This window comes from Balaenoptera borealis (genome assembly GCF_965194805.1).
Source record: "Balaenoptera borealis genome assembly, chromosome: 2".
NCBI lineage: Eukaryota > Metazoa > Chordata > Mammalia > Artiodactyla > Balaenopteridae > Balaenoptera > Balaenoptera borealis.
The window spans coordinates 172,431,472-172,445,977 of record NC_138867.1 but is presented as its reverse complement, the minus strand read 5'-3'; the positions used below and the strand labels follow the sequence as shown (position 1 = coordinate 172,445,977).

General features: G+C 54.9%; 1 protein-coding gene across 5 annotated transcripts; it reads right to left on the bottom strand.

The window, feature by feature from the left end:
* Positions 1–1,584: 1,584 nt before the first annotated feature.
* On the bottom strand, positions 1,585–10,991 carry FKBP8 (FKBP prolyl isomerase 8). 5 transcript variants are annotated; one of them, XM_082381359.1, is made up of 9 exons: positions 10,896–10,991; positions 9,178–9,503; positions 6,661–6,830; positions 6,418–6,506; positions 5,902–6,122; positions 5,155–5,327; positions 3,183–3,260; positions 2,551–2,682; positions 1,585–2,124 (listed from the first exon to the last, which is right to left on the bottom strand). In XM_082381359.1, exons 2-9 carry the CDS (start codon positions 9,476–9,478, stop codon positions 2,038–2,040), a joined length of 1,251 nt encoding a protein of 416 aa, XP_082237485.1. In that variant the 5' UTR covers positions 9,479–9,503; positions 10,896–10,991; the 3' UTR covers positions 1,585–2,037. The 5 variants fall into 5 exon arrangements, with proteins under 5 accessions (XP_082237485.1, XP_082237483.1, XP_082237484.1 ...); XM_082381357.1 differs by lacking the exon at positions 10,896–10,991 and adding an exon at positions 10,156–10,339 and having other exon boundaries at positions 6,715–6,830; XM_082381358.1 differs by lacking the exon at positions 10,896–10,991 and adding an exon at positions 10,156–10,339 and having other exon boundaries at positions 5,902–6,119; positions 6,715–6,830.
* Between the last annotated feature and the right edge of the window lie 3,515 nt (positions 10,992–14,506).

The window sequence follows — 14,506 nt, the reverse complement described above, 5'->3', positions numbered from 1 at the left end:
ACTAAAGGTCCCACACATGGCAACGAAGATCCCGTGTGCTGCAATTAAGACCCAGCACAGCCAAATTAATTAATTAATTAATATTTTAAAAAAAGAAAAAAATGAACCTCAACCCCAACCTCACACCACATACAAAAATTAACTCAAAGTGGCTCATAGATCTCAATGCAAAAGCTAAAGCCATAGGACGTTTAAAAGAAAACCTAGAAAATCTCTACAAGCTGGGCTCAGCAAATATTGACAAAAAGCACATGGAATGGAAGAAGAAAAACTGACAAATTGGACCGCATCAAATTTTAAATGTCTGCTCTTTGAAAGACATCATTAAGAAAATGAAAAGTGAGCCACAGAGTGGGAACTATATTCACAATATACCTATACGACAAAGGACTTGTCACCAGAACATATGAAAAACGGGCACAGAACAAGGCTGCTGTGGGTAAACAGTGGACTAACGCCATTGCCAGCACACAATCAGTGCTCAGGAATGTCAGCGGTGCTGACTCTCACACCCGGGCCAGGAAGTCACCCCAGCCGGCCCACAGTCCCGCTGGCCAACCTTCAGGCCAGCTTCCCAGCCTGAAGTCAAGGAGACTGAGGAAAGAGGGGGTATCCTGCCTGAGATGCAGGTCTCCCGAGCCTGGCCAACCCATGGTCCCCGCCCCAGCACCTCCCATGGAGCCCCCTTCCTGTCTGAGGACAAGGTAGAAACCTAAGGGGGCTGAATGGTGGAGAGGAGAAGCAGGTCCAAGCCACCCCGATTTGTGCCCTGAGAGTAATCCAGGTGGCTCAGCAACGGCCTGGAGCAGGCAGGGCAAAGATCTAGTTTCAAGGCCTCATGGCCACCTTCTGCTGGGTGGCTGTGGCGTTGCTTCTACTCCTGGACTGTAAGGGATGGGAGCAGGCCAAACGCTTGTGTGGTCTATCCTGGAGACAGCAGCAGCGAGAGGAACTCAGGTTAATACAGGCCCAAACACTGGCTCTGGCTGTCCTGGTTGTGACGGTGGGCAACATTTTGGGAAGAAGCTCCGACAGCCCTGGGTTGTAGGGAAAAGGAGATGGGATGGAGCTCCTGGAATCAAACCCAACCCCTCCCTATAGCCCCCAAGGCCCTGCAGGGTCCAGCTCTCCTGACCACCCACCTTTATCAACTTTGAACAGACCAGGTTCCATGCTGCTCCAAGGCCTTTGCACTGGCTATGTTGCTGCCCAGACATGCGGCTGTCCGCTTGCTGCACAGCCAGACCCCTGTGGTCATTGAGGGCTCAGCACAGTCCCCAGTTAGGTCCCATCAGAGTCCCCAATTTCAGATGAGGCAACAGAGTCAAGAGAGGTGGGGTAAGGAGCATAGCTAGCTGTGAACTGCCGCAGAGTCTGACCAGGGACCCTGAGCATAACGCCCCGCTATTCCAGGTCTCAGTTTCCCCCTTGGTAAAGACGGTCTGCTGTGGCCTGAGAGCAGACAACCCCCACTCTAGTCCTAGCTCGGCCATATCCACGGTCCTGTGTGACCCTGGACATGGCACAGGCTGTCTCTGGCTCAGCCCCAAGTGATGGTGGAAGAAGGCTCCAGAGCCAGCAGGGTGCGGGGTGGGAGGCTTTATTTCACTGTGTGTGTGTTGGGGGGTGGGGTGGGGGGTACCTGGAAGGAGGGCAGCAGGCGGGGCAGGAGGAGTTGGCGCTTGGACAGGGAACGGGTGGGAGAAGGGCTGCCCCCAGGCCTGTTGGGAAGGAGAAGCTGAGGCTGGCCACTGTTGGGACCTAACCCAGGGGGTGGGGTTAGGGGTGGGAATTGGGTCTGGAGGAATGAGGGCCCCCTTGTTCTGGGCTGGACGTGGGGCCCGGGCCCTGCCTCACTTTCCTCCTATAGGGCTCAGTCCCTCCTGCTCACTGGGCCACGTGACCCCCAAACCTCACTGCCCCCGCCCCAGAGGAGGGGGCTAGGCCAGTTAGGGCAGTGGACAGGGAGCCTGGGGGAGTTAGGGAGCGCAGGATGGGGTCCACGGTGAGTGGAGGGGATGGCGGCCACCTGGGCGGTCAGTTCCTGGCAGCGATGACCACAGAGAGCGCCACACCCCCAAGGGCGACAGCAGTTGCCCCAAACAGCCACTTCCATGGGATGGACTGTGGATAAAGGAGAGGGAAGAGGAGGCTAGACAGCAGTCAAGACAGATGTCTTGCACTTCAGCTATCAACAGGCCCCAAACAGGCCTCCCAGGAAACCACTGCCTGACAATGCCTTGCCTGCCTCTTGGAAAACTCCTACTCATGCATCAAAACTCAAGCCAAATGTCCCCTCCTCTGGTATACCTCCCCTTCCCCTCTGGAGGAGCCCCACCCTGAGCCCTCCAGATTGTGTTTCATCTTCTGCTTTAGTCCTGGTCACACAGCACTGGGGCTTCTCTGTGTCCCCAGCATGGTCCACAACACCCCAGTTCATGAAGACATCAACGTCTGCAAAATGAAGAAACTCCCTCTGCATGGTGTACCCTGCCCATAGCCCCTGCCCCTACTCTAGGAGCCTCCCTGTACCCACCGGCCCCAGCTCACCCAGGCACCCTTGCCAGGACACTTGGCAGGCAGCCGGCTGGGGTTGCCCAGCATCTTCCGGTACAGGGCGGTCTCAGTGCTCCGCTGGGCCGCGTGCTTCTTCACCAGCTTTGAGAGCTCTGCATGGATCGTCTGTGAGAGGGGGGTGTCTGTGAGAGCAGGTGGCAGCAGAAGCCAACGATCACTGCTAGCAGTCTGCCTTTCTGGGGCCCTAGGGCCCTTCGGGGCTGGAACCACTGGGACATGGGAATTCTGTCAGCTATTCTCTGGGCATCAGCGAAGTGAGGGCTGCTATCTCCATCTTCCTAGGAAGCCAAAAGATGGAGGGGAGCAAGGGTGGCCAGGAGAGAGGAAGGTTCTGGGAAGAAAGCTGAAGACACTGGCATTGGCCAGGCTGGCTAGAGCCCTTGGCCTCTGGGACCCCTGTTGGGGGTGAGTCCAGACTGCCTATGCAAGGGTCAATAAGGGTCTCAGCAGGTGGGCTGGGGCCCTTCAGCTACCTACCCCCTGCCACTTCCCAGGTAGAAACACCATAGGGAGAGCCACAGCAAGAAGGCTAAGGGGCAGACCACAGAAAAAACTTCCCAGACAGGCCGGCACAGCAAATCTCAGGGTGCCCCCATTCTGCTCACCTTGTTGGAAGGTTCCAGCTTCAGGGCTGCTCTCAAGATGGGGATGGCCTCACTGTACTCGCCTTGCTGGGCCAACACCTGTGGGAGGAAGTGGGGAGTACATCATTCTGGACCCACGCTGGGCCATGTTCTCCTTCAAGAGACCCAGCCCTGCCAGGCTCCTGGCTGCCTGACTAGTCCCAAATGTATCTCTAGCAACTGCCCCGGGGGTCCAGTCACCCCTACACCGCTCCCCTGAGCCCTCAGACTACATGAGCAGACCACCAGGCTTGGTGTCATTCCCCTAACCTGCTCCTTCTCCTGAGTGTCTGGCTCATCCTGTGCAGGAGACCCAGGTGCTGGTCTCTCCTCCTCCTTCACCACCTTGGCTGGCTCGAGAAGCCAAATGGATGCTGCCAAAGCTCTGGCCACATCGAATGATTCAGAGCCAGGCATGTGACTCAAGCCAGCCAATGAGATCCAGCCTGAACTATGCTGGTACCACTGAGAGGCCAGTTGCTAAGTGGAAGGGATGGAACCCTGGAGCTTTTGGCAGAGCAGGAGGGAGCATCTTGGTCACCCTGAAAGATGAGCCTGCCTGAGAGAGAAACACGGCAGACAGACACAGCATCTGCACAACATTTCTAAACACCTGGATCCAGCCGTGCCTGAAGCCAATTACCCCTGACTTGGCAGTTCCACAAGTCGTTAATTCCTTTGGCTGAATCTATTTGAGTAGTTTTCCATCACCTTCAACCAGCAGACCCAAACATGTATAAGGCTACATAAGCAGACAGTCTCACTCCCCACAAGAAGATTCTAAACCCTTGAAACACAGGGACAGCATCTTTTCTCTCCTCTCCGTTTCTATACAGAACTCTACACACAAAAAGTACTTTAAAAATGCTGGCTGGCCTGTTCAGGCCTCTCATTAACACACTAGGTGACCCTGCGTTTGCTTGCACCTCAGTTTCCTTGGTTTACTGCTAAAAAATGCTGAAAGCACCCCCTATCCCAACAGAGTGAAGATGAACAGAGACGGGGACAAAAGCAATTAAAGTCAAGTCCATTCAGGCCAAATTCACTCCTACATTCCACCAGCACTTACTCAGCACCTACTGTACGCCTGGCTCTGTTTGAAGGGCTAGAGATTTAGCAGTGAATGAGACATACAAAATCCCCACCTTCTGGTAAGGGAGATGGACAAGAGGCATGACACCTGCCCATGCTGACAGTGACACAGGAAACATGAAGGCAGGGCAGAGGGTCAGGGTGGGTGTTGTAGGGAGGACTTCCTGAGGAGGTGACATCAGAGCAAAGACTTGAAGGAGGTGAGAGAAGGACCCATGGGTGTATTTGGGGTATGAATATCTCAAGCAGAGAACATAGCCTGTGCAAAGGCACGGGGGTAGGAGCAGACCTGGCCCAGGCAACAAGTAGTGGAGAAGCTGAGCAGGATGCAAAAAAGCAAGAGTACACTGGAAGATGATGGCAGGAGGAAGACCAGATAGCCCAGAGCCTTAAAGGCTGAAATAAGAACCTGGAGATGGGAGTCACAAAGGGTTATATGCAAGGAACAGTTACCAATGGGCCAAAGGGCAGTGTCAGGGAGTAGAGGGAACCTAAGACCCAGGGTTCAAATCTGACCTCAGTCAGGGGACTTCCCTAGTGGTCCAGCGGTTAAGACTCCATGCTTCCAATGCAGGGGGAACGGGTTTGATCCCTGGTTGGGGAACTAAGATCCCACATGCCATGTGGTGCAGCCCACCAAAAAAAAAAAAAAAAAAAAAAAAATCTGGCCTCAGTCAATGAATTGCTGTGACCCAGACCACACCCCTGCACCTGTCTGGGCCTCAGTTTCCCCATTTATACCCCAGAGAGCTTGGCTGACTGATACCTATGCCTTTCTCAAATCTAGGGTTTGGGACCAGCGTCACTGCTCTGAGGTCAGGGAGCCAGCCTGCCCGCCTGCTGCCTGTGAGCTGCAGCTCACCTTGCCCTTGCGGAAGAGCGCCTTGATGTTGTCGGGCTGGTGCTCGAGCACGAGGCTGCAGGAGCGCAGCGCTGCACGGTAGTGGTCCAGCTTCAGCTGTGAGGCTGCCAGGTTGTTCAGACACTTCACCTTCAGCTGCAGGAGCTGCTCCTCCTCCTCGAATGTCATGTCCACTGTGGGGGGGACAGCACTCAACTACAGCCACTGTTAACACGCCGCCAGCCGCCCACAACCATCTGCAGAGGGATTATGTGACCCAGGCCAAGGCCCACCCCGCTGCACCTGGTGCTGGAGGAGACTGGGGGGGAAGGGTCTCTGAGTGTCCCAGTCACAGGAGATGGGGGGTTTCCAAGATCCCAGTGCTGGGGCCTCTACCACCTACTCCCTGGGGGACCTCAGGCCTCTCTGGCCTCAGTTTCCCCATCTCTAACACGGGCCAAGACCAGTGCCGTCCTCAGGGCACTCCCAAGGAGTCGACAAAATGGAGCCTAAGTGAACGAGGGCCTGATCATGGATTGACAATATCTGCAGTCACCCACGTTCCAACATCTACCTGCACTCCGTAACAGTCCACTGACCTGGGATATAAGTCTAGAAATATCTAAAGACTAGGCATAGCTAAACATCTATCCATATTCTAGAATTTTCTAGAACATTTTGAATCTGGGGCCCTCTGTGGCTTGAAGTTTCTAGCACTAGTGGGGATGGCTTTGCAGGGGAGGTGCTGGGATTCCACCTGGCGGTCACCTTTGGCACTAGAAGTGATGGCCTTGATGGCGAGGTCGTAGGAGTTGGCAGCCAGCACGAAGTCGGCCCGCTGGTAGTGAGCATTGCCACACTCCCGCTTCCGATTGGCCAGGGCCACGCGTTCCTGCCCCGTGAGCATCTCCAGGTCAGGCCCATCCACAGCAGCCTTCAGTGTCACCTCCAGGCACAGGGCCGCGTGTGGGGGGATGTATGGGCTCCTGCTGGGGGATGGGGTGGGGACAGCACTCAGACCCAGCGGCCACCATGACTGAACCCCAGACACACAAGGTTCAGTGGGAGCAGGCGGGAAAGGGCTGTCACCCCCCTCCTCAGTAAAACACAAGGGAAGTTAACTCCTGCTACTTTTGAGCTCCGTGACTTGGTGCGGGAGTTCCCCTCCAGGAGCCTGTTTCCTTTTCTATAAAATGTGCACGTAGATGGGTTGAGATGGGGGAGCAACCCATCCCACCCACTTCCTCACCCCCACAGGGACCCCTGCAGGCAGCAAGTACTCACCTGCCCTGGGGGCCGTAGCAGTACTTGGAATCAGCAGTGACCATAGCCGTCTCTCCCACGTCCATGAGCGGGACACTGAGATCCAGGGCCTGGGGTCGGGGAGGGGAGCAGCATGAGTTGAGTGGGTCCAGGTGCAGCACAGCAGTGCCCACCCACCCGGCCGCCACCACCACCACCACCTCCCCTGCATCTCACCCCAGCCCCTCCCCACCCAGAACTGCCCAGGCCCTGAACCGTTCCCACCTGGATGACATCACAGTCACCCAGGGTGAACACCAGCTCCGGCTCCTCCTGTACCCGTGTGCCATTCTCCAGCGAAGTCTGCAGCTGCACGGTGACCACCTGGCCCTTGGCCGGGCGGCTTGAGCCTGGTGGGCCTGGAACCAGCATCTTCTTCCTCAACAGCCCATTCCCTGCCATGGAGCAGGGACAAGCAGCCTGTCACTGAGCAGCTCAGATGGGCAGCTGCCCCCTGGGCACTTCCCCCCCCAGCTCTGCCTATCCTGGGGGTGGCACAGCACCAGGGCACAAGCTGAGTTTTCAGTGGCCACTCTGCCACTTACTGGGCAGGTGACCCCATGCCTCTGGGCCTCGGTGTCCCCGGCTGGACACTGGGCATGAAAGGATTGATTTGGGGACTGACGATACTGGCTCCAACGATGGGCTCAGTGAATGCTGGCTGGTCTGTTATCTTAAGAAAACCAAGGTAGTTCCCCGGTGGCCTAATGGTTAGCATTCCGGGCTTTCACTACTGTGGCCCGGGTTCGATCCACGGTCAGGTAACTGAGATCCCGCAAGCCACGCGGCGTGGCCAAAAGAAGAAAAAAAAAAGAAAGAAAGTCAAGGCTCAGTGAGGGCAAAGGGCTGAGAAAAGCCATCCTGCCTACCACAATCAGGGCAGCAGGGATACCCAGTAATGAGACTCTGGAGCTACCCTCTCCTCCCTCCTCTGGTTCCAATCTCAGCCCTGTGACATGTGGACCTCAATTTACCCAGCCATGAAATGGGGTGATCAGGGGGTGATCCTGGTGACACCTAGTGAGTAGTTTGCTTGGTTAGCAGAGCACCTGTGATGCCAGGACTGTGTCCAGACCAAAGCACCACATCACAGAAGGACCTATAAGCAAAAGTAGCCCCCAACGCCCCCCTCCAGCTGCCAAAGAGACCACTATGTTCCCCTCCATACCCCAAACGATCTTAGGAATGGCCAAATGGCCACAGCCAACACCTACTGAGTACCAGGCATGAGGCCCCGTGCCCTCATGAATCCACTCAAGGAGCCCCCGCAATGATGACACCCACTGTCATGCCATGACAACTTCTGGGGCAATAGAGGGCTTACACCTATGGGGCACGTCAGACTGACATCATCTGCAGTCACCCATGTTCCAACAAGTACCTGTAGTCCGTAATATTCCACTGATCTGGAAAATACTACCATGAGTCTGAGTAGACCCTAGTCTAAAGGTTAGGGGCCGAGAGATCTATTCATACTATGGAATATTCTAGAGTGTTCCAAATTTCTGCAGTGCTCCCTAACTTATACGTGCCCCCGCATCCAGTTTGAGAACCAATGATCTAGTGGATGCCAAGAGACCCCTGTGTCTTGAGGTTTCTGGGCACTAACAGTGGATATGCTGGTAGGACCTCAACCAGGCACTGCCTCTCACTCAGGTAAACCCAGGGATGTAGAATCATATCCCCTCTCAAAGCCTCAGTTTCCTTGTCTAGAAGCCTGAATTCTGACTTCAGAAAGCAGCTGGCTCGAATATAAACAAACAGAGCCATCCTCATGCTCAGATGGGGAGCAGGGCAGCTCTTAACATCAGTAGAGAAGGGCTTCCCAAACTTTAATACAGCCAAGGAGGCTGTGCAACCTTGGGCAAGTGCCTTCACCTCTCTGAGCCTGTTTCCCTATCTGTAAAACGGGGATATGGTAGGAATTACATCGTGGGGTTGTTGTGAGGATAAAATAAGATGATGCACAGGCCTGGCACAGAACCAGTGCTCAGTAAATACCACCTGGTGTTATTTTTAGGCGCAGTAAGGTTTATATCTGTCGTGGAGGTGAAATCAGTACCAATTCGATTTTACCAGTGCCAGTATTATTTCATACTATTGTATCATTAGCACTGATGATGGTAGTAATAATGTTTTACTATTATATGTGTGGTCATTAGCATTATTTAGTGTATTAGATATCAGAACTAGTAGTGCTGTGTTTATCTTCTAGAGTTGTTGTGATGGGGTACATGGGGGTGGCACATGTGTGGGTTCTCCTAGTTTCTTTCTTGCAGGACTTTTCTGAACAATTAGCACACTAATGAATACTATGAACCAGACACAGGGATGAACAAAATGGGATGTTCCACAGATCTATTTGACCTCAGGACACATTTTTCTGGGGACAGGCACTTGCCAGACAAATGCCAAGAAAAGTGGGGGTTGGGAGCTGCCAGCGCCTGCTGTGCTGGCTGTGTGGCTCTGGGCAAGTGATTCAGCCTCTCTGAGCCCTGTTAGCAGCTCTGCGAAAGCAAGTCACGGGGTGGGGAGGCAAGAAAAGGGCATAAACGTGAAGTGTCTCAAGCAACTGCCTGTGGCTGGCGATCAACGTGATTACCACATGTTTTACTTCCAACCTCCTTCACAACAGAGATGGGGAAATGAGGCTCAGGGGAGGAGAGGGCCTAGGCCAAGGTCACTCCTGAACCTGAGCTGTCCGGGCCCTGTTGGTCAACCCGAGCCACCCCTGCTCCTTACCCAGGATGTCCAGCCACTCGTCCAGGGCCGGGGCGGGCTCAGGCTCCGGCTCCATGGCGGCCAGGAACTCTCGGGCCAGGGCCCCGGGCTGCTCGGCCTCCTCCTGTGAGGGCTGCCCTACATCCTCAAGTGGTGGCAGCTCATTCAGGTCCTCCTCCTCCTCCTCCTCCTCCTCCTCCTCCTCGCCCTCTGCGTCTTCCACCCCGTCCAGCACTTCGAAGTCCTCAAGTGGTGGGACCCCAGCAGGTGGCGGGGCAGTGGGCTCAGGGTCCGCAGCAGAGGGCTCAGCACAGGATGCCATGCTGCTGGGGGGATGGGAATTGGCCCTGGTGGGGAGAATGGATGGGGGTAAGAATCCCACCAAGCCCCTCAAATCTCCTCTGCCTCCATTCTCCACACCGCCGATCACTTGCTGTGTGACTCAGGGGCTCCAGGCCTTAGTTTCCTCATCTACAGGGTGGGAAGAGTAACAACCCTGGTTTGTCCAAAGGACTTAACAACCCACTCATCAAGCCCTGGCATCAGGTTCAAACAGTGTTAGCTATTATTAGAGTTAATTATTATTTAATCTTTATAAACACCCCGGGGAAGTAGGGAACATCCCCCTGCAGAAAAGGAAATTGAGGCCCAGAGTGGCAAAGCCATTTGCCCAAGGTCACAGAGCAAGCCAACCACAGGAGGCAGGATTTGAACCTAGGGCTTTATCTGCTTAAATGTCCAGAGCTGGTGCTGGGATTTTTTTCAGGGGGACAACCCCTGAGATCTTGGGGAGACTATTTTTTAGAGCTCAAGGGAAAAATAACTGAATCTTTACCAGGGCTCCCCACCTCCAGTTGTCCCTTCTCCTAAGGGGAGCCACCCAGAAACCCCAAGGCTTTCCTTCCATACACTGAACCTAATACCACCGCCCCCAACACCAGGGACCTTGACCCAAGCCATTCCTTGGGAGCCTTTTCTCCTCTCCTCAGGCCTTCTTACCACCTTCTCAAAGTAGCCTCCTTTGAGGAGGAGTGGTCGAGACCCCCACGGCTTCTTCCTTGGACCATCAAGAACTGTCCGCCTCCCCCAGGCCCCAAGCTCTGGCGGTGGTAGAGCCGTCATTCTAACCCGCAGCATCCCCTCCCTAACCCTCACCTGCCTGCTCCTTCAGGACTCGGGTCCCACTTTCTGAGACCCTCCCAGCCCCCACCCTCACAATCTCCTGCGCTCGCATAAATAGCCCTCCCCCCACCCCAAGCACCGACCCCAGCCCGGGCCAGCTTCCCCCACAGCTGGCCCGTCGCCCCTAAACACCTTGATATCCCCAGACGCTACCCCCTCCCCATCCCATAACACCCTACGCTCTCCAGACGCCCCCTGCACCGGCCTGGCCTACCGTCAACCTCCCACCCAAGTTCCCAACGCCCCATGCCTGTTTGACGCCACCAGTCTGGGGCTCCCGACCCCCCGCAACCCTCGGGCGCCCCCGGCCCTGCACGTCTCCGCCGGCAGCGCCCCCGCCCGCTGCCCTTGACCTTCCGTGGCCCCCACCCCCAGCTGCCCTCACCAGGCCGCGCCCTCTCCGGCACTCAGACCCCCCGCGCCCCCCGGCTCGCCTCCCCCGCGGCCCTTCACTCCGCCTAGCAGCCGCAGCCCCCGCCGCGCCGGCCCCCGGACTAGCCCAGGTCCGGGCAGCGCTCCGGGCCAGCGCTACCCCGCCGGCGCCCCGGGACACGTGCCTCCGGCTCCGGGACCCCAGCCTGGGGTCCTGCGCCCCCCTCCCCGCCCCCAGCCGCGGCCGCCGCGCCTCGGGAACCAGGCTCTGGCGCCCAGCACCGCCCTCACCGCGCCCATTGGACGCCGCCGCAGTTACTGCAGCGTCCATTGGTGCGCGAGCACATCCGTCTCAGGCACAGGCACCGCCCCCTTCCTGCTTGTATCCGTGGGGCGTTCTTAAAGGGGCAGAGGCCGTCGCGCCAACCCCGGACGGGGGCGGGGAGGGGGCGGGGGCGGGGGGTGTAGATCCGAGTCAGTTCTCGGGTCAGCGCCGCGCAGCCTGGCCAGACTTACAACCCCTGTCTGAGCTTCATTCTGCTCATCTGTGAAATGGGCATAAACACCTCTATGCACGCACTCTCACCTTGGGGGCTGTTGGGAGGACAACACTAAATGGTATTTCCTTAAGGAGCTCAGGCTTGCCGGTCAGGGCAGCCAGACTGCTGGATAACCCACTCTGAACCGCTAGTTACTTCTGTAGACCCGAGGCCCCGAGGGGGAGCAACGTGCCCAAGAGCACACAGAACTTCCGGCCCCCTACACCGCCCCCGCACCTGGTCTGTCTAATCCCGGGAGGGTGGCCTGGTGCATACAGGAGGAACTCAATAATGGCTAGGTTAACTGCTGAGAGAGCAGGGCCACTGGGAGGAGTCCCTCCTCCCTGCACCTTCTGCTAGAGTATGATAAGGTCCCCACGGCCCCAGGAGAAGGTGGCAGCATTGATTAGAAGGGTTTTTATGGCTCTTGTTTTGAAAGAGGGAGCACTTACTCCTCTTCACTCTATTTTATTTTCTTCCCAGCAGTTACCCCCTTCCAGAATGATCTTGTTCATTCTTTTGCTTCCCCCCTTCCCCCAATTTTGCTCCGGCCTGGAAAGAATTTTGTCTGTTTTGTCCTCACCACCTCCTTGAATGATGTTTTAGGGCCTATGGGAGTTCAATAGATGAATGAATAATTGAATGAATTAATGAATAAATGAGCGGGACACTGGCTTTTGGATGTAGCTAACACTGGAGGAGGTAACTGGCTTTTGGCGGTAACTTTTCAGATAGGTGCTCTGAGGTCACCTCCTACTGGAAGCCATCCCTGACCTCCCCATGGCAAGGCCAGGTGTCCTGATTGGCTGCAGTCTTGGTACAATGAACCTCCACTTCATAACTGATTCACTTGTGTCTGTGCCATCAGTTGACTTTTGCCTCACCCAATACACTGGAAGACCCCCAAAATCTGAGAAGAGTACATTGTTTCTTATTGTTTTAGTCCTGAGGCCTACATACTGCATGGCACAAAACAGGGGGAGGTATTCAGGGAAATCATTGTGGAAGGAAGGAAGGAGGGAAGGAAGGAAGGAAGGCGGGGAGGAAGGAAGGCTGGCCAGTCAGAAGAGGTGGTGGGGGGACTTCCCTGGTGGCGCAGTGGTTAAGAATCTGCCTGCCAATGCAGGGGACACAGGTTCGATCCCTGGTCCAGGAAGATCACACCTGCCGCGGAGCAACTAAGCCCGTGTGCCACAAATACTGAGCCTACGCTCTAGAGCCCGTGAGCCACAACTACTGACCCTGCGTGCTGCAACTACTGAAGCCTGTGCGCCTAGAGCCCATGTTTCGCAACAAGAGAAGCCACAGCAATAAGAAGCCAATGCACCGCAACGAAGAGTAGCCCCCGCTTGCTGCAACTAGAGAAAGCCCGCGCACAGCAACGAAGACCCAACGCAGCCAAAAATCAATCAATCAATCAATAAAATTAAAAAAGAAAAAGAATCCGCCTGCCAATGCAGGGAACACGGGTTTGAGCCCTGGTCTGAGAAGATCCCACATGCCACGGAGCAACTAAGCCTGTGCACCACAACTACTGAGCCTGCGCTCTACAGCCCGCGAGCCACAATTACTGAGCCCATGTGCCACAACTACTGAAGCCTGCACGCCTAGAGCCCGTGCTCTGCAACAAGAGAAACCACCGCAATCAGAAGCCCGTGCCCTGCAATGAAGAGTAGCCCCCGCTCACCGCAACTAGAGAAAGCCCGCGCGCAGCAGCAAAGACCCAACACAGCCAAGAAAATAAATAAATAAAATTTAAACAAAATAAAAAAGGAAAACATTTGGGACCAGCCAAGTCCCTTTTGGCTTCAATGTGCAGCCCCCACCCCTTCCAGGACCCTCGTAAATGTTCCCTGGCCTCCAACAGAGCCCAAGAGACCCGTTGAAAAGCTTGGTTTCTCCAGTCTGGGCCTCTTCTGCTACAGCTTGGCAAAGCCATGCAGACAGAGCCACGGTTCTACTTTTCCCAGCAGCCGCCACCCAGGCTCTTCTCAGCACTGGCTGCTGTCTGGCTCATGGAGCTCCACAATTCTTAAAAGATCAAATCCACACTATGTGCTTTCCCACCATCCTGTCTTTGCTCCTGTGATCCCCTCAGTCCTGAATGATTGTCAGCACCTGCAAAACTCCTAATCCTACCTCAAAACTCCATCCAGATGTACCTGCTTCCTGGCCTTCAGAAGTCCTCATACCCCACTCTGCAGGTTCCTCCAGCCTTGAGTCTCTCCTCCCTCTAGTCCAACATTGTTCCCTTCAGGGCTGGGATTGTCTGTGTCAGACTCTCCTTCATCCTCCAAGTCTAGGCAGGGACTGAGTATTTTCTGGATTCTCAGAATATGCGCCGAACCCAGAAGGGGTGACTAGAGGGTTTACTGAACAATTTTTAAAACTGTTGGTTGAACTATAAGAATGCATAAGATTCCTGATCATCATTAACTTTTCAATGAACGAAGGCAGGAGAGCGTGAGAGTAACAATAGAGTTTACCAAGGGCTTACAATGGGCCAAACTCTGTTGTAAGGCAGCGGTCCCCAACCTTTTTGGAACCAGGGACTGGTTGCGTGGAAGACAATTTTTCCACGGATGGGGGTGGGGTGGGGCAATGGTTCAGGCCGTAATGCCAGCAATGGTTCAGGTGCTAATGTGAGTGATGGGGAGTGATGGCGAGTGGCAGATAAAGCTTTGCTTGGTCACCTGCCACTCACCTCCTGCTGTGCAGCCCGGTTCCTAATAGGCTGAGGACAAGTACTGGTCTGCGGCCCGGGGTTGGGGACCCCTCTTGTAAGGAATTAACCTGCATGATTTCTTAAGGTTAAGCTACTTGCTCAAGGCCACCCAGCTAGGATGTGACAGCTGGAATTAGAACTCAGATATGCCAATTCCAGGGCTCTCAAAGAGTCTTCCATGTGCCCAAGGGCATGTGTGTATCTCTCAAGCTCTGAGCAACCTTAAGAGGCAGATGCTAGGTTCACCCAGACTCACAGTTTACAAACTGAGACACAGAAAAATCAGACATATAATATATAACATACATTTCATAAGACCTCAGAAACTAATGGTAATTGCTAACACTTATCAAGCAATTACTATTTGCCCCATTTTGTTCATGCATTTAACTTGGGTTATCTCACTTAATGCATCCTCATCTCAGTATGAACTCATGGTTTTCAGTAGAGACACAAGGGAACAGATATAGAACTAAAAATAGATGTGTATATGCATGGGTTAGTAGACATACATGTATTTCCTAGCTCTGAC

What these genes read in the sequence shown, in the direction of transcription:
- FKBP8 (XM_082381355.1), bottom strand. Translation starts at nt 10,223, where the DNA reads ATGGTCCAAGGAAGAAGCCGTGGGGGTCTCGACCACTCCTCCTCAAAG. An exon ending in GAGGCTACTTTGAGAAGGTG is followed by an intron (nt 9,504 to 10,155) that starts GTAAGAAGGCCT and finishes TCTCCCCACCAG; the next exon opens with GGCCAATTCCCATCCCCCCA. An exon ending in GTCCTGGCAAGGGTGCCTGG is followed by an intron (nt 2,125 to 2,550) that starts GTGAGCTGGGGC and finishes CTTTATCCACAG; the next exon opens with TCCATCCCATGGAAGTGGCT.